The sequence below is a fragment of the Chinchilla lanigera genome, unplaced genomic scaffold, assembly GCF_000276665.1.
Source record: "Chinchilla lanigera isolate Chin_1 unplaced genomic scaffold, ChiLan1.0 scaffold00099, whole genome shotgun sequence".
Lineage (NCBI taxonomy): Eukaryota > Metazoa > Chordata > Mammalia > Rodentia > Chinchillidae > Chinchilla > Chinchilla lanigera.
Genome location: NW_004955500.1, coordinates 4,212,567 through 4,238,727, shown reverse-complemented (window position 1 = coordinate 4,238,727; position 26,161 = coordinate 4,212,567). Strand labels below are relative to the sequence as shown.

The 26,161-nt window shown below is 40.2% G+C and overlaps 1 protein-coding gene across 1 annotated transcript; it reads left to right on the top strand.

The window, feature by feature from the left end:
* Positions 1–25,880, top strand: Dbx2 (developing brain homeobox 2). Its single transcript, XM_013505652.1, has 4 exons — positions 1–224; positions 6,882–6,977; positions 17,910–18,097; positions 25,212–25,880. Exons 1-4 carry the CDS (start codon positions 200–202, stop codon positions 25,542–25,544), a joined length of 642 nt encoding a protein of 213 aa, XP_013361106.1. The 5' UTR covers positions 1–199; the 3' UTR covers positions 25,545–25,880.
* Positions 25,881–26,161: the final 281 nt, after the last annotated feature.

Here is a 26,161-nt window from a genome sequence, read left to right as displayed (position 1 = left end):
CCGGCTGTAGCCGTTCATTCACTTGAGCTCTCCCGGTGCCTTCCAGCACGGTGGCCGGGTGCTGAAGGGGAAAGTTCCGAAGGCAAACATTCCAAATCAGTCCTCACAATTTTGGAACCGTGGGCATTTTTAACATCTTGGAACTTGAAAGACTAGGTCAAAAGCAGCATCTCAAATTCAAGAGAAAGTGAGAGACCCCATGAATGGTGAACCAAGTAACTTTGGTAGGGATTTAAAATATGCTGCAGGGTGAAATCAGGATAACCAGTGTCAGGGGGCCGATCACATCGAGCGGTATACGCCTGGGAACTCAGAGAACCTTCTCAAAGGCTTTTAGAGGTAGAGTTTTGAAAGTTAGGTCCCATTCTTTGGATAGTATAATCTGTTCTCTGACATTTTTACAGTGAAGAGTAGAACATGCACTCACGTTTAGCTCATGCTTTCAGTATTGTCTGTATAAACTCCAAGGGTGAAGCAGCAGAAGTGACAACCCTGAACACCAGAAGCCGGGTCCTACTCACTGGCTGGTGTTGTGAGGATTGACTGTGTGGTGGTGGTGATGGTGGTGGAAGTGTCCGGATGAATGCTTCTGGCTGCCTTCCGCTCCAGCACAGCGTTGCTGCAGCAGGTCCCCTACCTTTAGTCCTTTCTTATCACACTGCATCTCAGCCTCCACTGCCAGGTGAATTTTCCTATAAGCAGTGTCTTTGTCACATCACCACACTACTCAGGAGAACCTAAATTATCCCTTTGACCTCAGGTCAAACGAAAATGCTCGCTTCGTCCCGTCAGACCTTCGTTCCTTTAGCCGCATTGAACTCTCCAGCCACACTGCTTGATGTTTGTCCCTTTCACCCTATCCCAGTTGCCTGTTCTGCTCTTCCCCACCGTCCTCACGTCCTTTCCTTGGGGCATGATCTTTCCTTCCTGGAACGCTTTGCTTCCCCTTTTCATCCCAAGTATTTTCCAAATAGAGGTCCACATGATGATGTTTCTTCTGATTAAAGCCTCCTTTGACCAAGTCTTTCTAACGTTATTTTCTTTTAACCTGCTTTTATGGTACAGACCTTTAGAGGTCTGTACCATATTGATTCATTTTATATGCTGTCTTAGTATTGATCTCAAATTATATAATACTGGCAAGAGGAAAGGCTAAATTTATTGAGTACCTGCTGTGTAGCAGGCATTTTATGTTCTTTCCAGTGATGCCCGGATGTTATGCACACCTGTGGAGGTTTCGAAGAATTGCTGTTAGGGGACTCACTTATAGTCAGCCTGATTTAACTCCGTCGGTGGGGGTCAGGAATCTTTATCTTTTTTGTTGTTGTTGTTTTCTTCTGGTACCGGGAATCGAACTCACGACCTTGCGCTTGCCAGGCAGGCGCTGTGCCTCTGAGCTAAATCTCTAGCCCCTAGGAATCTTTATCTTTGACAAGTTGTACAGATAATTCTTACTTGTGCTCAGGGATAAGGACTACTGATTAGGGAAATGCACAGAATGAAATTCTTAAATTTTATCTTCTTGTGAAGTGCATCAGGTTTGACAGAACAAAATTCAATATGGACCACTGAGAAATTTACATTTTTAAGAACAGATTCAGGTCTGTAAGTTAAGGAGTATAAAAAAGTTCTAGGGAGGAAAACTGTCTGTTTTCATCTGTGTGGTTCTAGCACAGAGAGAAATATGTGGCACTTGATAGGCAATACATATTATTTGTCTTGAATTAAAAGAACAGAATCAAGCAAGTAGACATTGTACTTTTATTTTCTCATGACTGATTTGTGCTAAAACATTAAGGCCCATGGTTTTATGTCTGTAAAATACTCTTGAGTGAGAAAATGTTGACTTCTGCATTTTCTGATTGATAGAAGGACAACAGAGGATAACGGATAAATTTACCTAATTTATTTTCGCTGCCGATTGAAGGCATGGCTTGCAGTTGGATCACATAAATGAATTACTTCTAGATTGTGTGAGAAAGTAAATCAAACCTTATTAGCTAGTTAATATTTCTCAGGTCTAACTACTCAAAACAGATGTTTGTCTTTCTTTCCAACTTTGTATTTGGGTCCACCTACTCTAGAGAATCTATTCACTTGTGTATTATTTTCCAGTTGAAAATTTTAGATTGCTTTATTCCCAGTGACCCTGTCCCTGGCACTTAAAGGTTATTAAAACTATCCTTTTGAAATCACTTAATTCCCTGTTGTTTTCTCCCAGAAAGGTTCTTTATTTTTCACCCTTTGCCTTAACATCTGCCCTGGCACCTTCTGTCATGCCTTATGACATGCTCCCCAATCTGCATAGTGTTGCAGTGAGCCCCTAAAATTCATTTCACGGTTATGTTAGTGATCTTTAGTGTTCTTTCTTTGCAACACTGCAGATCAGTACTACTTCGGTCTTTGGATTCAGAGAGGGTCTGGTTTAGTTCCCAAAAGTTTAAGTCATTTTGTTTGTAACTTGCAACACTTTCCCAAAGACACTGGGAGTTGTTCGTTGGTGGGCTATGGAGTATCTTGAAATGCTGACCTCATAGAGCCTGACATCACGCTGTAGATCCTCACCCATGTGTATTTCTTTTTCCATTCATTGTTCTCTCATGAAAATCTTGGGAGATGTGCCCATTTTCCAGGCTCTAGCTTTGAATAACGGGCCAGAGCCTTTGTGCATGAAATCCCCAACCCTCATGGCTAATAACAAATGACTATGCTAAAGCCTGTATTGTTTTCTGTACTCAGTTTTAACATTTGCTGAAAGTAGTCATAATCCCATTACAGATGCATGCCCTTTTTGAGCTTGAATCCTAATGAGTACGTGAAAGAGAGGAACGTACATTAAATTCATGGCCTAAAGTACAATGAACGCTCCTTAAATATGACCATTAGACTGTTGTTCATTTAGCCTACCACGGACCATTCCTCACATGGTAAATCGCTGAGTAACCACATGTACACTGCACTGATGGAGTTTAGAATGCATATCATCTAGGATTAAATTTTTTTTTTGGACCTCTTCAAAGTAGTTTGTAAGAGTTAACAAAGTTTTCACTGATCTGTCAACTTGTCACCTTGTTTTCATCCAGCTTGAATTTCCTTTACTGCTCGTTACTTTAAAACATACAAACTTAACAAATGTTAAAAGTCTAACACCTATTTTAAATACATCAGATTATTTTAAGTGATTGTTTCCTGTGACCATTTAGCATTCCTGCAATCACATGTTCAGATGGATTAGCAGTTGACATGTCAGAATAGGAGCATGGGAAAGAAAAGGAGCACTTAATTGGAATTTCACAGCGATTTCCACATAAATCAGCCTAAACAAGGTGTCTTAATGTATAGCAATCAGGAATTGACTAATCTGTGTAAATATGTGTGTCAGGAGATGATTTAAAGAGGTGAAGAAGCCCTGCAGAATACAACTCCAAGCCTGGTCATGTCCAAATGTGTGAAAGCCCGTTCTTTAGCCAAAACTAGAGTTGTGACTGTAGGTTTTGATTGTACTTTCATAATCAGATGGTGATATTATCCTTTTGATTACAGCTGTCATAGGGTACTGTATAGCAGTATAACAGACTGTCCAATTAAAGCTGTTTTTCTGCTTCGATGTAACACTGAAATCAGATAGCTTCAAGCCACATTCACCACAAATGAATTTATTTTTTGTTTTTACTTATTATTTTTGTTTTAAAAGAACAAAAACAATAACAAAAACAAAGACATTAGCAAAACAACATGAAAACAATAAAAATGATACAGAATTGCAAAACAAAGTGATAGGAAATTAACAAAGGTTGTTGTATTACTTATTGTTATCTTCAAAGTGGTTCCTCAGATAACCAGTTATAGGCACGTAGGAATGATCAGACAGGCCAGGGATTTAGCTCAGCAGCATAGCACCTGCCTGGCAAGTGTGAGGTTGCAAATTCAATTCTTGGTACAAAAAAGAAGATTGGTCAAACAATTAAACATTAACTGCCCCTTTCAATAAACCAATAGAAATTAGTAGTATAATTATCTTAGCTATCTTGTGTGTGTGTGTATCTACATATGTGTGTATGTGTGTGTTTTCCATTTTTTTTTCTCACAAATGAATTTAAGTAATCATGTCTCAAGGAAAAGATTTTTTTTATCTTTTATTTTTCCATTTCTAGAGCTATAGAGCTAAATTGAGAAACGTTTTGGCTAGAATAGGAAAAGTTATAATTTATGTATACTTTGCATTATTATTTTAATGGTATCATAGTGTATAATCTTATTTTATATATTTTACATTGAGCAACAACTTGCAAAATAAATTTTTGTTTTTTTCCAGCTAACATGGTAAATATTTAATTTTATATATGTAAATGCAACATTGCTAGATCATTTTCTTTTTTCTTCTGCCTCAAAAAAATTAAAAAAGGAAAGAGTGAGCCTAACATACAATAACTATGACTTAACTATTTATAAAATGTTTATTTTGGAAGGGAAATAAGATAAAAGTTACTATAGTGAGCAACTTTTATGCTTAGTAATATAATTCCATTTTTAGAAGTATCTCATAGATCTATACTAATGGAAGTGTAAATCTGTCTGAATATTACCATTCTCTTCTAGTTTAAAATGTAAAATCCAAATGAAATCATTTATCACTTTATGGTGGTCCTATAGTCAATATTAGAACAGTTTATGGTAATGAAACTTAAGAAATTTATTGAACTTTTGAATTCCCCAAATATTCTTTTCATACCTTTGTTTTGTTGCCTTATTTTCAAAACAATATTAAAACAAACACTTTATTCTTTGGAAATCTAAATATTAAAGAAGTAAAAACAGGAATAATGTTAACTTTTCATTGTATTATAGGAAGAAAACTGCATCTATGATAAGTTTGCAATTTTAAGGCCTTCAGAACTTTGAAATACTGTAAATTTTTTACTTGGCCATGTACCTCATTTTGATCCATCCTTTAAAGAAATTGATGAAAACAAGTCCATACTTCTCAGTTGCTTAAAATTGCAGTCTGAAATTACTGTGTTCTTTGTAAAGGTGTATAATCATATCAAAACAGCATCTCCTAATGTTATTAAGAAAAGAATTCCTATTTGAATGTGAAGGGAGAATAATGAAAATCTTTATTTTGAACTCATGTTTTAGATTTCAAAGTCATCAGTTTTAGTAGATACCGTATTTTAGAGTATGTTGGCTGTTTGTTGTTCGTTTATTTATTTTTATTCCCTGGGGATTGAACCCAAGGCCTTCATGCTGATCTACTTCACCAGTCCTTTTAGGCATTTCTGAAGTTTTAGACGAGGCTTTGCCAAGTCACTGAGTTGCCAGGGGTAGGCTGGAACTTGTGATCCTTCTGCCTCAGTCTCTTAAAGTCTTGGGATTAGAGATGTGCACCACCGTGCCTTGCTAGGCATTAATATATTTTTGTTTTGTTTTGTTTTGTTTTTCTCCGGTACCGGGAACCGAACTCACGACCTTGCGCTTGCCAGGCAGGCGCTTTGCCGCTGAGCTAAATCCCCAGCCCCCATGGCATTAATTTTTTATCCTTGTTTTTTTCCCCCTAAGAAAACCAGAGAATTTTGCTGTTTCTTATTTCTTCATTGCTGTAAAATGGACTATTTGTAATGTGCTAGGTACTCTGCTAGGTATATAATGATAAAATCATGTGCATACTGATAAGAAATATCAACCCACATTTATATCGTATTAAAACCACTGTATTAAAGCACATGGTGTTTTTAAGGCAGTTAACCAAATCTTGGCACATAGTGAGCTCCCAATAAAGAAGAGAGTTATTATTCACAATGCATGACATTCTTTATAGCTGTTTTTCATTTACTAAGGAATAGAGGTCCAAATTTCAACGAAAATGTTAAATTCAAATGAAGTGACTTATCATTTGTATGATGGTATTATGTCAGAATAGCCAAAGAACTTATAGTAACAGTGAAACTTCAAAAAGTGTGTAGGAGATTTTGGACACCAAAAAGTCTTTCTTTTTCATACTTTTGCTACAAGAGTAACCATAAGTATTCCACACTTATCTTTTGAAAATTTTTGAATAACACAATTTAATAAAATAAGAGGAACAGATTTATGCGGCAGCTCACTATACTGCCAACAAGAATGCTTTTGGATTAATTTTATATTTTTCTTGAGATAAAATGTTATTTCTCAAATACTTTAAAGCCTGTAAATAAGATCAGAAACACCACGCTTTGTTACACAACTACTCAGTATATTAATTGTAAATTGCTTGGGATTCTAAGTAACTATATATTTCAACTTACCTGAACATAAACACTAAAGTGATATAATATCTTCAAAAATTCAATGTACGCATATAACATTAAATTGTTTTTTGCTAAGTAAAATATTTAGAACTACTTAATATGATCCCTCGCAATTTAACATAATCACTAGTCACATGAATCTATTTAAATTGAGATTAATTTGTATTAAGAATTGGGTGACCTTGTCACACAAGACACACTGGAGAGCCCGGTCACTGCGTGTGGCTGGTAGGCACCACGTTACACAAGGCAGGCCAAGCACTTCCGCCATCGCAGATGCTCCTTGGGTGGTGTTGCTGCAGGGATGTTAGATAGTTACTATTTCTAATTCTGACCACACAGAAAATAAACCAGCAAGCGTGGTGTGTGATACTTTGAGTCTTTCTACCATATCTTCCAAATCTCGATGCCGTTATTTGACAAGTGCTTTGGCCAATTATGGATACTTAAAATGACTTGAATTTCAGTACCTGTTAGAACTGACTAAAGTCTCAGGAAGTGCAGTCCCTTTGCTCCACAGCATTTAGGAGACTAGAGTTATGAACTGTGCCTGAAAGAAGTGGCTGATCAACACGATCCATGCTTTCTCCACAGCGCCTGCGGAGCCCTTCCTTCTGAGCGCCCCGCCGTTCTACCCCGCGTGCTGCGGTGGGTCCTGTCGGCGCCCTGCATCCCCGGCTGTCTTTCCAAGTAAGTTTTTCATGCTTCGCCAGCAGTGCCTCGGCTATTCTGTGAGCCAAAGCAGCAGGATTTAATGTGCTCAGGGAAGCTAATTGGGAGTGCAATGGCAAGGAGCTAATTCCTCACTAAAAATCACAGTGATCCTATTCAGGAGGTTTCCAGAGATTTATCAAACCTCAGCACAGTGAGCAATTGTGAATGGTTTCTCATGGCATTGAAGCCCAGGGCAGACGCACCGAGGGAAGCCACTTGTTTCGCTTTCGACATAAAAGATCTTACAGGGACCTGTTTGGCTCTTTCTGAAACATGTAGCAACACTTCTCTAAAGAAGAGCAAAAATAAATAAATAAATAAATAAATAAATAAATAAATTAAAAAAAAGGAAGACGTTATGTTGTGTAAAACTCCTACCCAGTTTAAAAAGGGACCTAGAAAGTCGTTAGATGTTGTGGAAAATAATTATACATGATCAAGATCATAGAAGGAGACAAATACCTCCTGTTTATCATCTCAAAGAAAACCAACCAGAGCTGTGGGAAAGGTTTCCAAAGGAGCTTTAGACATCATAGCAGCAAAATGTTTGTAGTGTCTGGGAGTGCAATGAGGATGACAGACTTTCCAAAACTCATGGTTCAGGTGCACACATGCACCCCCACACAAAGACGCATGTTTACCTGAAGGCAAAATTCACACTGATCTTGACTTGTCTAGGTAGAAAAGGAATCTGTAGGCAGAGAATTTGCGTTTGTGATACAGAAGTCCAGTGGAGAGCTACATTTGTTTATTTCCGCTGCCCAAGAGGAAAAAATACCTGGAGGGAGGTTCACAGCTCTGTCAGGTGACGGGTGAAGTGTTGAGTGGGGCTGACAGAGCTCCATCGCGGCTGAATTCGGGTCCCCGCTGCCTCTGTCTGTTTTATGGATGTTTCAGGAGAGCGGTCGCTCTGCAGTGTGATTCCTGACAAGTGAGGCAGCAAATGCTGGCGGTTTAATGAGCTGCAAGTTTCTGAGCCTCTCTCGAGGGGGCTGGTACTTTCCCACAGAGCACTTTACATGCTGGGGCCCGGCCACAATGGGTGACAGAACCGTGACCAATCGTCACTTTCTCTTGACTCATCCGCACGCGACCTTACCACGATTTTTCACTCCGCAGATGAACTTTAGGAGCCATTTCACACGGAAAAGTCCTGGGCAAGGGTCAGTTGCCCTTTTGTATGGTCATAAAGCGAGGCTCTGTGTGTCCGTCTTTTCTACTGTCTCACATTCCAAGGGAAGTTCTGGGCATCATTTAAAGCACTTGACGGAGAAATAAAGCAGTGAATGAAACTGACTTTTATAGACTCATTCTAGCTCATCTTCCCACATAACCCTGTCCACCTGAAAAGGGATTTAGTGGGTGAGCCGAGTGTATACAGGGACTTGCTGAGTACATAGGGCCCATTATCAACTGTAGGGATTGTTTATTAACCAGGACTGATACACTACTATTTTTGAAGTGACCTATTGTCCGTGTAACTAGAATGTATTGAATTCAATAGAAAAATAGGAACCATGACTAAACCTTTTCCTCGCTCCTTCAAGGTGGTCTGCTGTGAGGGTGCTGGAAAACTGCTGTGCAAATTAAGGAGACATTTATCACCGTATATTAGAGTATAGTGTAGAGACTTCGGGAGTGGAGACTTAAAGCCCAAATATCTGACATCATAGCATAGTGGCATCTCTGCAGAATTAAATCTTTCCTATTAGGTTTCAAGAGAGGAGATTGAAAGAGATCTGACACACAGTTTTGTTTATTTCACCTTGATGTAATATGTGGTCTTGTAAGTCTCTTGTACAGTTCAGGTAAATGGAAATGAGCAAAAAATTTGAGGTAACAGGTGAACTTCCATGTGTATGTGTGTGTGTGTATTGTTTCATAGTGGTGTTTTAAGTCTTCAAAGAGGTTGGGTCAGTTTAATTGCTAGAATACATTAAAGTAATGCTAAAGATATTTCCTAGATAACTTCATGTTCTTAGCATTTTAACCAAGTCTCATTTTCTTCCACCTATTTCGCAATCCCACTTTGTGCCTTTTGCACAACTGTCGTAAATTATGGTGCTTTTCCCTGGAGGTTTGAAGTCCTGTGTTTATCTTTTTAAAATAAACATACAAGCAGAAAGTGCAGCAAAGTTCAGCGCACGGGTAGAAAATGCTGCACTTGGACTGTCTCTCTTTCTAAAGTTGGCATTTAAAAAGTTTAAGATGCAAGTGTTTTTAATAAACGTCTGTATCTCATATTATTAGTTATAGCTCTGAAATGAGTTTCTTATTTTTTATTTATAATATTCCTATTGGCAGCAACTAATAATGAAATAGTGGAATCATGCTGTCAATAAAGAATTTTACATAAATAACCATGATACCAAGGGACAGTTAATGAGGTTTACATCTGTACAATCCTTTTTTTCTAAAGGCATACTAGATTTCTTTTTGCCTTCTTTTTTTAATATGAAGAACAAAATTTATGCCCGAGCTTTTAAATTATTTTCCATTGTACAGAAGAAGGAAAATGAACTGTCCAAGTCAATTTGTTTGAAGTTTCAGCTCAGACAGCCAAAATTAAAGTTTATACTAAAAATTTTAATAACTGATCAAATTGACGGCCCTCATCGTTGTTTTACAAAGCTGACTTCACCATCCAAAAGCACAGAATCAGATCAGCACAGTTGTGACTGTGCAGTTGAAATGCCCTTTTGACTCTTTACATGAGTCATTTGTTTAACGTCAATTCAGTTTTTCTTAGCTTCTTAGATTTATGAGCAACTCCTTATTGCAATGTGGAAACAATCATTCACCCAGTGCCCTTCTCACATGCAGTAAATGGTTTCATAGGCTATTTAAGCTCAACCCTTACAGTGGGGAAAATTAAATACAGTAGTAAAAGATTTCTCCCCCACCCAAAGCAGTGCATGGAAAATCTTTGATATTACATCCATAAGGTTCTTTTCAAAATAACACATTTCTCAGCTAAAATGAAAGGGAAAATTGTGGAGATTAATGCAGCTAATAACTTTTAGAAAAACCCTCCGAAAAATAGAGGCATCCTACTTATGTAGGCTAGTTAACTGAGTTAATCAGAAAATTATCTCATTTTGTCTTCGAGTACCCACCTTGAATTTGTCCCTTCAAGACCTTTGATACCTTACAAGACAACACTTCAGTTTGGACCAACATCATAAAAATCTGAGCAGGGAAAATATCCCTGTGGGACAAATTACTGTTTTTCTTGGGAGATGAACTTCTTATGTCTGAGACTTTTTTTTACCATCATCCTTTTTTGATTAAGACGTAAGAGAATGTTTGACTTTAGGGTTTTGTTGAAGGTAGCAGTTATTTGTACTGTTGTGAACTTAGGTTGGTTCTGTGAGTTTCATTGTCAAAGGTGGAAAATGCTCTAATTAGTGTTCTTGCCATCTGACCTGGCTGTTTGCTTCACAGCTTTCAGTTGGAGTTGAGTGGGCTGAGGGAACTCACCAGGACATATGAAAACCCACAAAACCCACACAGATCTCATATAAGTCTATATATCTATCTCTAGATATCTAGATCTCTATATATCTATATATATGTGTATATCGATCTCTAGAGGTCCCTATATCTATCAATAGAGATATATATAGAGAGGTATCTTAATATAGGGTTCAGCAGGATGCTTTTTTTTTTTTTTTCTAAAAAAGAGGCCTGATTATATAGCCCAAAACATAATTGAGTTTGTTCAAAAGTTGAATATAGGTATTAACTTCTCGAAAGGGAAGAGTGGGTGTCCCACAGACAAATGACATTCACTCAACCAAGAAGAATGTTTAAAGGAGTCAGAGACTCAAAGACAATAGATTTTCCAAGTTGATGGCTCTATTCAGCAGTTCTAGGGAGGCAGTGAAAGTATTGGAGTACCCTTCCTAGAATGGAGTTCCTACATATTTGGTCCAGAGGGTGATGGGCTGCTTAGCAATCCAAATTGCTTGTCCCTGATTTTGTCTTAATTTTTTTTGCCTGAGCACAGCATGAAAGGTAGTAGGATGGCTTGTACAGTGCTCACGTTAGCTTCCCATTAAGGAAGTGTGCGCATACAAAGTAGTGGAAGGCGTGAATAGGCTGGGTAGAGCAAAGTGGGAAAAGGGATGACCTGACAGGGCATGAGGATGCTGGATTGTGCTTTTACCGGCAGTGTATAAGGCACTGGAGGTGACAGTCCTTATCGCTCTGACGAGATCGGACGTGTGCCGAGTGGTATGGCTGTAGACGTCCTTTTCACTCTGAGATGCTCAAATGTCCTATACCTGCTCAGTTCTGAAGACTCACTTTAAAAGGTACCTTCAGCAAACTCTGAAAAACCAGTTAAGAGACAGACATCCACTAACACAGTGAAAGCTCTCCATGACTAATCAGGAATTCTGAAAGGAATTGAACAGCTGGCCTGAAGACAAGAAACGACAGGGAGTACATGATAGTTATCTTCCAATTGGATAAACGGTATAAAATATACATATAGATGATAGAATTGGAACTAGTAAGTAGAGTTTAGAGGAAGTTAACTCTGGGGTTGATATATGGGAAACAGCAAACCAAGCCACGTGATAAATATGGACACACAGAGCATTTCAAATAGTGGAGGCTGCAGGGTAAACTTCTCTCTCCAGACTTCAAATCTGTTGAAAGAACACCGCACACATGTATGCACAAACACTAGCACACACAAACATGCATGTACACACATGAAAGTAGGGGTACGGAAGCTCTGCACAGTAGAGAAGGTGCTGAAAGGACATGAGAAGTTACAACTACTGGGACTGCCTGAGAAGGTGAGCCCACAGACGAGAACTGTTCCTTGGTGGCAGAGCGGTGACCCCGGGCAGAAAAGACACCGGCTGGAAGGCTTGAGGTGACCTCCATTTGAGGAAACAGTGGAGGCTGATGGCATTTTAGCGGGCTTACTGGAAAACCCTGGGGACACATGACCCCCTGTTTTGTTCCATTCTGAGAAGCTGTGGAGTTCGTTAAAAGGATGAAAGAATTTTGCTTCTGAAAAGGCTATTTGGTAGCCTCCATCTTGGGTAGCCCTAAAAACTCCGAAATATTTTTTACTAGAAACCTGGAGAGGTCTTGGTTCAGTGATGCTGCATAGACTCGACTTTCTCTCTTTGCCTACGCATCCAGAGGAGCGCTGGGTTATGAATTAGTTTAAATAAGGAAAACCGTAAAGGCAGGAAGCAAACCTACAACAGCATGACCAGGTGATCTGCTGCTACTTGGCCTGCTGTGACTCTAGAGTAGCCCAGGCCGGGAGTGGAGCCCGGGATGGAAGAGGATCGTGGAGAAGGCTGTGACCGCTGCAAGGCCTGAGGCTGTGAGGAGGCAACGGCAGCGGTGCGCGCACGTGGTACAGAAGCCTTCGCGGGGCTTCCCGAAGTGTTGGGTGGAAGGATCCACTGGACACAAGAAGCTGCCTCAAGTGGAATTAGAAAACCCAGAATTAGATGAGCCTGGGTCAGGAATTACTGGTGTGCTGGGTGTGGGGCAAGACGCTGCTGGATTCCTGTGGGAGGAGGGCAGGGAAGAGCTGCGGTTATTCACTCATGGGCTGATTTCTAGAAATGAGCAAGTCCCTTTGTTAGGGCTCGCTGGCTGCTATAACTAGCACTGCCCCTTCTTCAGCGCTGCAACCTGCTTTCCAGAAGTCCCGCGGCAGGGAGCGGTGATGGCTACCCCAATTCTCTAGTAGGGGCTGCACTGTCTCCTCTCCTCAGCAGCGGCGTGCACGCACAGCGCACCTCCATCTGTCATGCCTTTCCTTAGGCCCCACACACAGGACGCGTCTGGACAGTGGCAGTGGGGCAGCGTCTCAGGGTCCAGAGAGTCAAGCCTCTGAGAGGTTTTCTATCTCAGGTCACCGTGCCATTTTAGTGACTCCCGATCTTCTCTGTCCCTTTACAGCTTTGGAGATCTCTGATGGGATTTTAAAGGAGCTCAGTTTGCTTTGCTACGTGCTCTCACTTGTACAGCGTAACTTTCTGGAGCTTCTGTTTGTCCCCGTGGAAAGTAGGATGGTAACATCTACCTCTGTGGTTTGTTGTAAAGATTGTATGACGGGATGTATGAGGTTGGCACAGACCTGAGCACGTATGGAGTCCCAAATATGTGTGCAAGGTGCATTAGGAGACAACGATATGAATAATGATGATGTTCTCAAATTGATAGAGGCTGTAGCAGCTTGAGTTGGTGGCCTTAGCCGTTAAAGCCTCATCTATGCTGAAGCCCTGTATTTTATATCGACTTATTTTTTACTACTTAGTTATCACTTGGAAATCTCCCCACCAGTCAGACTGTTGTCATGAATTTAGAGATGGTTGGAGGTGTTTGTTGTTATGACTTTTCAGGAGCTCCTGAGAGATTCTTGAGTCACCAGGAAGTTCTTTGAGTTCATTTATGTGTTTTACAGGTGCAACCTTGGGCACTTATTTGTAGGTGTGGCAGGTATGCACATGGTGTGAGTTCCTCCGTGTGATGGTTAGATCCAGAGAACTCAGCAAAGACTCCTGGGAGCACACAGGAGGACTGGTGGTAGTAATGGCGGCTCTGTAATATACTTCCTGGAGGAACTCCGGGTACATCAGTTTGGGGAAACAAGTACAATCTGGGTATGGAAGCAATGCAAATAGAAACTAGACAAATAGCAAAGAAAGGGAGAAAACAACCTTCCTACCTTTGTCACATTCCTTGTTTATTCATTTGCATGTCCTTGTTCATCCTCGGCCTCTGAAATCTGAGAACCAGACCCAGGATTTGATTTTAGTGTGGATTTCACACACTTGGGAGAATAATATATTTGTGGGTTTCCTTGAGGGCTATCTGCTTTCTCTTTACTTAGAAATAGCTGTTGCAAAAACCTATGAGTTTCTGTTAGATACCTCAGGAGCATTTAAGTGAGTTTTACTTCCTTATTTTACTTTAACATGTAGATGTTGATGAAGAAGGAGTTAAATGGAGTAGAGTCAGGAGCCCTATTAACGAACTATTTAGAAAATAATAAATGTAGATTTTTTCTGCTACTTGTGTAGGTTTGTGAATTTGTTTTATACTCAGCATATGAGTTTCAACAACTGGAACATATTTGCCTTTCTGAAATGCTAGCTTGATCTTCTGGAGAGGTTTCCCTTGTCGAATTATATCCTAAATTCTTTCCGTCTCCCTTGGCTCTAGTCTGTCTCCCTAGTTAATCTCCTGTGTTCCTCCCAGTCATATCCTGCAACCTGGAAACAGCCGACCCCGTGAGAGTCCGAGCCTCACCCTGCTTCGCGCTGGTCTTCAAATGTTGGCACTCTTCTGTCTTTCCTGAGATTGTCAGCTGAGGAATCGATCTTCTGATGTCTGCTGTCTCTCAGGGCCTGCTTCGGCAGCCTCCCGGAGTCCCCGGCTTTATACCCACTGCTCCGCGTGCCTTCTCTGCTGTGGCCTGCGGTACTCATCTCACTGCAGTGGGCTGTTGGTGTCTTCTTGGGGCTTCTTGTTACCTTCAGGGTGGATGGATTCTTCTTTGCTTGTCACTCAGCAACACCTCAACAACTCTGGCAAATTTTTCCCAAAGGGCTGCTGTGCTATTTGCTTGTTTCCATTAGAAAATAGAACCAAACTCAAAATGTAGGTAGTGGATATGAATTATTTGTGCATAATTCTGTAATGGCCTATTTTTTGCCTTTGCAATCTTTTTTTCCTCTTTTTTGTTTAGTTGTAAGCATAGTACATCATCCTGTTTATCGTGCTTTAAAAATTATGCTGTAATTTTTTATTTGTTCCTTCCTGATCTCTGTAGTTCTTGTCTTTCACGGTTCTTTTTAAAGTTTACTCGTTGGATAGTTTACTTATCCATTTCCTTACCTTTGGATATTTAGTGTTTTTCTCCTAATTTTTAATACTTATGGCTGTAATAATGTTGGATTGGATAGGTTTACAAGTTAGGAATGCCAGGATGCAAGGGAAAGAAAGAGCCAAGAGTTGAATTCAGAACGTCTTGGTGCCAGCTGAGCTTTGCGTCCTCTCTGCAGCTCTGGACCTCGAGTACTGTTGGCCCTTTCATCTGTAATGAGTGAGAGCGGCGTTGGCTTCTTGTAAGGACTCCGTGAGCTGCAACTAGGGGAAGTAGATCTGTGGGATCCTTAGCGTGGAGGAGGCACTGAAATACTGAACGCTGATTCATTGAATTCTTGCAGTAGCCATGTAAGAGCAGCTGGAAGAGACTTCACCTTGCCCCAAGTCACCCTGAAAGTGCTAAGATCCCAACCCAGTTATATTTTTAGCAATTATTTGTCTTTATTAATTTGTACATAACACAGACTTCAATTTACTCAGCAAAATCAGTCACTTTAAATAACACACTAGTCTGCTAACGTCATAGAATGGTATTTCTTTTTAGGAATGAACCTGCTTTTCTGACAAGTTAATAAACCGTATCAGTGTTCCAAGGTCTTTCATTGTGTCCCACCAATTTTTGATGCATATAATAACCAATTGGCCTGATTATCATTTTCAACTGTCCCTATCTTCCTGATCTCAGTGAACCCTTAATAATAAGACAGGGCCTAAAGTTGTAAGGTTAATACTTGATTTAGATTTTAGTCCATGACTCTTCAGTTATACATGCAAAGAAGCCAACGTATGCTAAGCTCCTGTATCATTCCAGATCATTTTTTACTAACCTAAGACAGAGACCTGACTCAATTTGTTTTTCTTATAAAGTAAGAAACCCAGCTCTTAAATACTCTGCAGTCCTTTTTCCTGAGGATACCTGGAAAGATATCGTCCCAGCCAGTGAATCATTTCTCTGAAATAACACAGAAGGGCAATCCTAAGCTCTCCATACCAAGGAGTATTCAGAGAGGAAAAGCATTTAGAAAAGGATGAGAATAATGAATATTCAGAATATTTTTATTATTGACCAGTAGTTCATAAAACATCTCATCTCTCTGATAAAGAATAGGGAATTCATTTGTGAAAACCTGACCTCAAGGTAGTGATATTGGCACAGGACAACCAAAAGAATTAATGCCACAGGAGTGGAGCTAGCCAAGGACCCATATGGGGTTGAATGAAAAGGGAAAACTGCTGAGAGCAGACCTTTGTAAGGAATCAAGCATGACTGCATCCCAGGCCCATGATATTTTTAAGGAATGGAGAGTTACAGAGCTGTAGAGAAAGAGGCAGTGTGATCCTTTCCCTAGGCTACTTGCATCCCTTGGCTTATGGTCCCATCCTCCCTGTTCCAAGCCAGAAGTACAGCATCTTCAAATTTCTATGATCTCCTAGTTTGCTTCTCTCTTCCACTTATACAGATGCTTGTGATTAAATTGGGCCCACCTGGATGATCCAGGATACACTTCTCATCTCAGGGTCAGTTTATTAGCAACCTTAATTCTCATTTGCAGTCTTAATTGCCCTGGACAGGCAGGTTCTGGAGATTAGAGCATGAACCTTTCAGGGAGAGGGTGCATTATTTTGCCTGCCATCCTTGGCAAACAGGATAAGTGAACGAATGATGAATTAATTCAGGTAAGCAGTCAGGAGAAGGGAAGCAGTATCATGCCAGCCACAACAGGCAGAAAAAAATAGTAAACGTCTCTCACCTCAGGGAGTTTTATTGACCTGTGCCATTAGGGATAGCGGGAGATTATCGAGAGTCCTCCATCTCTCCCTTTGACTCTCAGATAAGCTTTTCTCTGACACCTCAGATTTAGATCAGATGCTTCATTTTGTGCTCTCAGTGCCCCCCCAACCCCCAGGAGCACACAAAGTTTGGTGAATGTTTATTTTGTTTTCCGGTACCAGGAATCGAACTCATGACGTCCCGCTTGCCAGGCAGGCGCTGTGCCACTGAGCTAAATTCCCAGCCCCTGGTGAATGTTTAAATAAAATAAAACTTATAGTAAAAGACACATTGCCAAGAGTGATGGGATAAATGTGTTCAAAGCAGGTGGGGGGGGCTGTATTTCGATTATTTGAAAGGGGATTAATAGCAATACATTTTTTTACTGTAATAAACTTTTAACTTTATCCACTGTGTCTTTTGATCACACCACACTGAATAAATGTTTATGGCAATGTCCATCAAATAAAAGCGTTATAATGTGCCGTCATCTTACTCACTGCATCTGGCCCCGTGACTTCTGGCTCTTCCCCCAAAGTCAAAGTGACCAGGAAGGGGAAATGTTTTGAATCGATTCAGGTCATCAGGGCAGTCGCAAGAGCACAACTGGACAAGACCTGCAAAACTGCCCTGGAAAGAGGCAGGAACAGAGGAATAAATGTGTTTGAAGCAGCGGGGGAGCTCTGCAGGTGGTTAGGGGCAATATGTGTCTTTTGCTATAACATATTTTACAAATTTAAAAATTAGTCACGTTTTCTGATCACACCTTGTACTGCATCATACTGGTCATGCTATTTAAATAAATGCCCTCTTCTAGATTTGATGGGTAATAAAAGCAAGAAAATGTATCTGTTTTACTTCTCAAAGTGCGGTGTTGGACAGAGGGCCTCATGCATGGTATGCATTCAAAAACTTGTTGAAAGCAGTGAGAGAATAACTGAAGACAGAAAAATGCAGTGTTGAAATCACTTGTCACGTGTTATGCCCTGGCACTTTGTAACCTGGGACCGTGGGCTTTCTGCCACGGCACGGGAAGTGGGAAATGCAGGCGTATGAACTCCCCTCCTCCCCGGGGAGCAAGGAGCCTTTATCAGATCCTCAAGCTGATCTTAGTGGAGAAGAGATTAAGAAGTATTGTTCTAAGTGCATAGGCTGTGAGATGAGATAGTTTGGTCACGGTACAAGAAGGAGGATACCGTCTCACCTCAGGAAAGACCGATTTCTCTCTAACACTGACTGAGGTTTTGTATCCTCCACCTCTCCAGGAGAAGAGAACATGCTGCCTCTGCTGACACAGGACTCCAATTCCAAAGCTCGGAGGGGCATTTTAAGGAGAGCGGTCTTTTCGGAAGACCAGAGAAAGGCTCTGGAAAAGATGTTTCAGAAGCAGAAATACATCAGCAAGACAGACCGAAAGAAACTTGCCATCAACTTGGGACTTAAGGAATCACAGGTACTAGTGAACTGGAAGATGTCTCGTGCTCCTGACTTTTAAGTAATACAATGGAATCCATTAACTGGGCCAATATTTCTGGTGCTAGGCTTGGTGCTGGACCCTGTGATGTTCTTAAAGTGCTCATAATTTTTAGTGGGTGGAAATATATCTGATAGTTCCTATTTGGAAGTAGGTCTGCTTGGTAAGAGGTCTGGGTTTTTGGCCTTTGGGTTGATTCATTTTTCTAGGAAGGAGAAAAAAACAAAAGATGTAACATTTAAATCATAGTGGATTTTTTTTGTGTTCTGTTTTTGGATTTTTGTGGGGTTTGTTTGCTCTATATTCAGAGAAGCAGGCCAAATAATTTCCTTGAAACGCAGGAACCAATTGTCCTGTCTTTTTCTTCATTTGCAACCTAAAATCAAAGCATGCATGAGTGATACCTTTTGGTGGGCCTCCCTGTTTTGCACTGGGGATCTATGCCATGTACACTTAAGTCATCTTACATTTGTAACACCTTTCTGGTTGCTAAATACTGTACGTAATTGAGAACGAGGCTTTCTGGCTTCCCGGTGACTCCCTTACTATAAATAAAGAATACGTAAGGCGCTAGCATTTTCCTCTTTAGTCCACCTGTAGTCACCATGCACGTAACCGTGCCTGTTTTCTCCACGAAGGAATGTGGAGAAGAGAACGTAAGTCCAGCGTCGTAGATGGCAAAGCTGTTTGAGAGCTGAACTCCCACCCCGGGCGCTTGACTCTGGGGCTGGGTTTTCCTGACCCGAGAGCCGCCGTCTACAGTGCGGGGCGCGCCCTGTACCAGGAAGAGCGTCTGGCCAGAGGTCGTGGTGGTTGTCAAAAAGGAGCAGGTGCTCTGCTTTTCCGCTGCATTTCTTGGTGCCGAGACAGGAAAACAGACCCCCGTGGGACGCCCACCTCTCTCCAAGGACTCAGCCCCGAGCCCTTGCTTTATTCTTTTAACCACAAGATCACAGCAGATTCTGTACCTTGCTGTGCGCCCCCTTCCCATACCAGCTTCACAGCCCCGCTATCTCGCTCCCCAGTCAGCGCAAGACGCCTAGCTGCGTAGAGCTGTCCCCCTGGCACTTTTCAGTACCTGGTCTTTGTTCTTCTTACTCTTCCCCCCGCAGAATCTTGCTATAGCCGCTCTCGTAATGCGGGCTCAGGGCTCAGCATTTGGAGTGGGGACCTCCTCTGGTCTGGCCGCCCAACGAAGCTGGGATACCTCCGCTTCTCCGAAGTACCACTTGTGCTTCCTGACTTTGCTGTAACATTTGGTGAAATGCAAAATTACTGTAACAGTGCAGCCTGCACGCACCTGAGTTTTCTAATTAGTATAAAAGAACTGAAGGTCTAGCAGAGACTGTCCTACCCGCGTGCAACTGTTGTTCCCCACTACAAATGACCTTGGTCTTCACTCTGGACTTTATTCGAACTGGTTGTTCTTGTGAGAATCTCTCCTGAACCTTTCTTCCTTTCCCTATGGAAATGGTCTGTCTTTCCCTCCACCTCCTTTCCCCAGTAGCAGGATGCAGGCTGCGGTAGGGTAGAGAGTGATGGATCTAGATCTCCTGCTCTCCTGGTCTGTGGTGCTAATGATCCGTGGCCTTAGCTGGTTGGTTGCACTGCCTCAGTACAAGAACAAGAGCAATTATTGAAATTATGGCCCTGGTTTTTTTTAAAGAGAAAAAACTCAATAAAAATGATACAGAGTATCAAAATAAGATGGTAGAAAATTAACAGTGGTTATTATATTGTACATTATCTTCACAGTAGTTGCTCAGATTATAAGATAGAGGCATGCAAGATTGATCAAACCATAAACCGTAAACCACTGATCAAACCATAAACACTAACTGTTCCTTTCAGTGAACTGGTAGAAATTAATAGTACAATTTTCCTGGCTAGCTTGTGTGTATATATATATATATATATATATTTCTTCCTTTTTAAAAAATTTTTTCCTTTCTTCTTTTCTCCTTATGTCCCTGTTACATACACAATTTTGTGTATGTAAGAGACAAATCAGTACTTATTCTCTGATAGTCTGTTGTGTGCAAAACACTATACTAAGTGGGCAGTAGAAGGAAATATTGGTAAATATCGGTAAAGAAGAATTCATACTCTGCACCCACCAGTAACTTACACACCCAGTGAAAACTCATGAAAAGTTAGGTAACAGCATAAGACCATATACTAATGTAAGGGTACTGCCTGGTGGGTTAGATACTCTGTCCAGTAAGGTGCTGAGTCATAGTTCCTAGAGCTGCCTATCACCCAGGGCCTTATGTTAGCCCATCTGTGGAGAGCACAGCATCGTGACTGGTTCACGCTCTGCCCCCGCCCCTGGAAGCTTGGTGGTGGAACTGCCCGATCCTTAGAAGAGCTGTAGGGGCACAGCAAAGAAGATGGATCTCACAGATATGGATAAAAAGCCACATAGGTGGGAAGATATAGGCAGGTGCAGGGGTTGAGGAGCCTCTGGTTGGGGAGCCTCATAATTGCAGCAGATGAAGAAAGATGGAAAGTGGCTCGGTTCTGTCTTACGGGGCTCTGAGAGGTGTGAAAAGCTCTCCTACTGTGTGTGCTGTGTGTCTGTGAAGCTGTTCTCGAAGACCCAGCGCATAACTATATCTTCAAAAAAGCTATGGCAGGTGATCGTACTGGCTCCACTCAAAGAAATCCAGTGATTCTCTTGTTTGCTATCTTTTGGTTCTGCTGTATGGGCACATAGTTTTAATCATATTGCTTTTAAAATTCAAATGCCATAGGGTGAGTGTTTTTGCCAGTAAATTTTGTGGGACATTTCAGCTTAGCATTTTATCATTTCCATGTATAGCAATTGCATGATTGATACATAATACTTACTGTGGTAAACTGAAATAAAAGTGAAATTGGTAAAGTTGAAAAGAAAACTTATTTCCTGAACTTATTTCCAATGCCTTACTTACTTTCTCACTTCCAATGCCTTGTTTACCGGTATCGTTCATACATGTCTCATTTGCATTTACTGAAGGGTAATGTATTATTTTAAAAGTAATTTTATATATGGGTTGCACATGCACAGCCCCAGGAACGCAAACACTTGCACGGTGCTTCCTAGGTGCACTTATGTTTGATGCAAAGATCCTTTGAGAGAGCTGCTTTTATGACACCGATTTTATAAATGAAGAAGCTGAGGCTCAGACTTGTATGTGTATAATTTCAAATAATGACTGGGTCGTTCCATGCATATGTTTTGGCTTTCCCTGAAGAACAGTAAAAATCACCTGATTAACCCAGGCGTAGAAACCAGAAGCTCCCCGAAGAGCCCCTGCTAGTCACTGTGTGCATCTTCCAAGGACGGCCATCACCCCGACTTTCAGCTATGTAGGTCAGGTTAGCCTGTTTCGTGCTTTATACTAGTTAAATAATTTGGTATATATTCTTCTGTATATGGCCTCTATTACTTAAATTATATTTGTGATATTCTTATGTTGTTGCATGTGGCAGTAAGATCAGTTCTACTCATGGCTGTGTCATATTACCATTCCGTGGTCCAACACAATCCATTCTACTGATGGTGGGCAAGTGTATTGTTCCCATCGCAGGCATTTACGAACAACGCTGCTGACAATCGATATTGTTTTGTGCATTGTTCCCCCATTCAAATATTATGGGATGGATTATTCTATGTCAGTACGTACTAATCTACTTCATTCTTTGTGTGTGTGTGTCTCATTACAGATTCGTGTGTAGCTGTATCATAAGTGACTTAATCACTCTCAACTTGAAGTTACTCTCAACTTTTACTATTGAATTTTTTCTTTTTCTTTTTGGTTTTTTCAGGGTCTCACTCTGTAGTCCAGCCTGACCTTGGACTCGCTGTGTAGCCTAGGCTGTTCTCAGATTCTCGGTGTTCCTCTTGCCTCAGCCTCTCAAGAGCTGGGATTATAGGCAAGTGCCAGCACATCTAGCCCACTATTGAATTTCCTTAAGCTCTTTAAAAATATTTTTGTAAGATTAGGAACCAGGAATAGGATTTATGTGTTAAGGTGTATGTATATTTTAAATTGTGAGAGATTAAAATGTTCTCTCCAAAAATAATACTCTGTTGTATACCGAGTTATATGCACATTTCATACTGAGTTATATACATTTTTCACTCTTATTAACAACTAATAACTTCTTACTAAGTCTCCACCAATTGTCATTTTAAAAAAAAGTTGCCAGTGCCAGGTTTGGTGGCACACACCTGTAATCCCAGCAGTTGAGAAGCTGAGGCAGGAAGCTTGCTACGAGTTTGAGGCCAACCTGAGCTGCACAGCGAGTTCAAGGTCATAGTGAGACCCTGTCCCAAAAAACAAAACAAAACAAAAAGTTGCCAACATTTTGATCAGTGGTATTTGCTATTTTTTATTTGAATATCTCTAACTATAGGAACCTAAGGCCTTTCAGTCATTTTAATGAGCATTTGTAGTCTGTGAATTGGCCTCAAGGATGCGTTTTTCTATCATATTGTCTTTTTGTTAATATGCAGCAGTTACTTTGGATGTTAATCAAAATGTTTGGAATATTATGGTGAGCAGATTTTTCTGTTGCAGATACTTGGGTTTTAAAATTGTAATAAATGTATGTAACGTAAAGTTTACCATTTGAACCTTTCTGAAAGTGTTCAGCTCAGTGGCATTGAGTGCATTCCCTTTCTCCTGCAGTCATCTCTCAGCACTATCCTCCTCCAGGATTTTTTATCTTATAGAGTTGAAACTCTGTGTCCAAAAAACAGTAACTTCTTATTTTCCTCTTCCTTTCACCCACCAACTACCACTGTATTTTGTGTTTCTATGAATCCTTCTCTAAGAATCTCATGAGTAAAATCACAGCATTCATCTTTTTTATGATTGTCTTATTTCGTGTAGCATATCCTCAAAGTTTATTTCCCTAGTAGCACATGCCAGGGTTTACTTCCTAAGACTGAGTAACTGTCCATTGTATGGATATGACACATTTCTTGATATACTTGATATAAATGAAATGATATACATTTCATTTAACCATTCATTTGTTGATGGACATTTGATTGTATCCACTGTTTTGCTATTGCAAATAATGCTGCTCTGACTTTAACGAACAAACATCTCTGACTCCATGCTTTTAATTATTTTGGGTAGTTTTTGGCTTTTTATGTTCATGGTATGCATATTTATACAGAAATTTTTCATTTTCATGCAGTCAGCTTTATCTTTTTTTTGTAGCCTCCATGTTTGATGACATGCTACAAAAACTATTGTCTCCACCAAAATGTAATGATGATCTCTTATATTTTCTTCTAGAACTTTTCCAGTTTTATTTTCCTGGTTAGCTACTTAATCTGTCTGTAATTTGTTTTTGTATTTGTTGGGAGAGGTAGAACTTTTTTCCCTAAATATATATACCTTTGTCCTAACAAACATTGCGAAAGAACTCTTTTCATGTTTTTCCTCCATTGAGATAGCACTTAAATATTTCCAAATATATAGAAAAATCAAAGAAAAAGAGAGCAATACGATGAGAAAGGCAAGAATCACTAACAGGTCTAACACTTCGGAGGATGAGGCAGGAGGATTACCATGCATTAGAGGCCAGCCTTGTATACATAGTGAGTTCAAGGTCAGCTTGAACTGCATAGCAAGACCCTGTCTCAAAAAACAAAGCAAAACAAAAAAGAACCACTAACAAGAACAAATAACACCTTCAGTGAAAACCCATTAGAAATACTTGGCACACTTTCCAGGGGTAAATGCTCATTGTAAATAATAAATGAGCTCATGAATAGAACCAAATGCTCTAATATATAGACTTGAGAGCCGTTTTATTATAAAAACCCTTAATCACAGGATTGTAACTGGGACAGCAGTCTTTCACACTCAATTGCCTGGGGTAGATTTCTTTTTTAGTTGTTATGAAGATTGCCAGTCAGACTGAAAGAATGAGGAGATTGTTGCATTAATCTGGGAGGGCCTGCTTCCGAACTTTTTCCTTCATTGAAGGAAATATTTGGTTGATATGCCGTAGTAATATTTCTTCTGGTAAAAATTTTCCAGTTTTATTTTAACAGAAATCTAAATTATTAGTTAAGGATGCATTGTAATATACAGGAAAAGAATATGATTGGTTTTCAAGGTATCTGGAAATCAACTGGGAAGTTTTCTGCTCAGCTAACACTGAGTATGGGGTGGATTAAGAGGATGGCTACTAATAAAGGGGCTCAAGCTGTGTGCTGTGGGGGAAGGTATGGTTCGAACCAGGAACCACCATCATAAGTACTTCTGGCCTATTGCAATTTATTTTTATTTATTGAGCCTATTTATTCACTATAGTTTGATTACTATAGTTTGATAAATTCTGGGGTTAATCTAAACATGAGGACTGTACAAAACCTATAACATGAAACCATTATAAAATATATTTTTAATTTAGTTTCAAAAAGTTCCTGATGAAATCTGCATCCTTACATGAGTCTGAGTCCTAGAGTTGGACAGTCATGGATTCTAGTATAAATGCTTTCATTTTACCCTCTTATATGACCTTGAGCTGGTTAATGTCTTTAAACCTAGGATTTTTTACATGTGTAATGAAGACTTCTTTTAACCACTGTGAGGATCAAATTATAAATCCATCTGGAGTACGTGGTCTGATGCCTGGCATGAAATAAACACTCAGCTGCTATTACTAGTCAACATGTCCTTTGAATAAGTGATTTAGAACAGACTAAATGATATTTCAAAATACCTAAGAATGTTAAATCAGTTTTAAAGACATCAGACTTACAGAATGTAATCAGTTCACCACAAGGGGATATAAGAAGTGTGTTGGGGGATATTGTATTACTTTCTCAGATATTTCTGGAGTCTCTGTGAAGAGCCACAGGGCTTTTCCAGGTTGACGCTATAAAAAGACATCCCATAGGAGGGATAGTAGAAGCAATTGCAGTTTAAAATGCTAAAGTGAGCGGCTGGGGGTACGACTAGGTGGTAGAGTATTTGCCAAGCATACAGTGAGGCCCTGGGTTTGATCCCCAGCACTCCTTAAAAAATCTAAAGTGAAATAACCTGGAATAAGTGATTATTTTGTCCAATTATTTTATCAATAGGTGAAAATTTGGTTTCAGAACAGAAGGATGAAGTGGCGGAATTCCAAAGAAAAGGAAGTGCTCTCCAACAGGTGCATCCCGGAAGTCGGCCTGCAAGAGGACCCCCTGTCGCGGTCTGCTCTGGGTTTCGCTTCTCCATGCCCTTCGCTGTGGGAAGTCTCCCAACAGCATTCGAGCCCAAGATGGAGGGAGAACTCTCCAGAACCTGCAGAAAGATTCATCCAGGAAAGTTCAAAGGCCCTGCCGCCCGAGGAAAATTCATTGCAAGGTGCCTTGTATCTGTGCTCTGCGGAAGAAATTGGAGACAAAGGCGTTCTTTCTGCTGCCATCTGAACGGAAGCATTCCTCCACGTTAATTTAAAAGAACACTTAACCAATAATGTTTGGACTCTAAAGCCAGTTAGCTTGTGCCTCACTGATACCTAAAACCTAACAGCTTTGAAATGATGCGTGAACTAATGCATTAGGAAACCCACTCCTGCGTTCTCGTACTCAGCCCTAGACCCACACTTAATTTGTAAGTGGAGTAGAACCTCCCCGGAAGTACAGTACATTGCAACTGAAAAGAATACAAGCAAGCTTTGGCTCAGTCCCTGCTCTGAGAATGTGTATATATGTGTGTGTCTCTCTGTGTATATATGTAAATATTCATTAAAATACATTAGTACAAACCGGTTTCTCTTTTAATGTTGCCTTGAGAATTCTTTTTTTGTTTTTTAATGAAAAACCATTGACAAAAGGTTATTTTTTAAAATAATGTAAAATTTGGACTTTAGTTCGTACTTTCATACCACAACAATGTGTTTAAAGATTCTTCATTTTCTGGTTTCTTTTGGTATCCGGTTTAAGTGAGTTTTAACAGCTAGGGAACCCTAACCGGATGAGCCACAGTTAGATACATACACAGAATATATATAGTTAAAATAGTTCCAACGAGAAAATTAGAATTT

Coding starts and splice junctions, on each gene's coding strand:
- Dbx2 (XM_013505652.1), top strand. CDS start 200: ATGAATGGTGAACCAAGTAACTTTG. Junction 225..6,881: donor TGGTGAACCAAGTAACTTTG/GTAGGGATTTAA, acceptor CTTTCTCCACAG/CGCCTGCGGAGCCCTTCCTT. Junction 6,978..17,909: donor ATCCCCGGCTGTCTTTCCAA/GTAAGTTTTTCA, acceptor CCACCTCTCCAG/GAGAAGAGAACATGCTGCCT.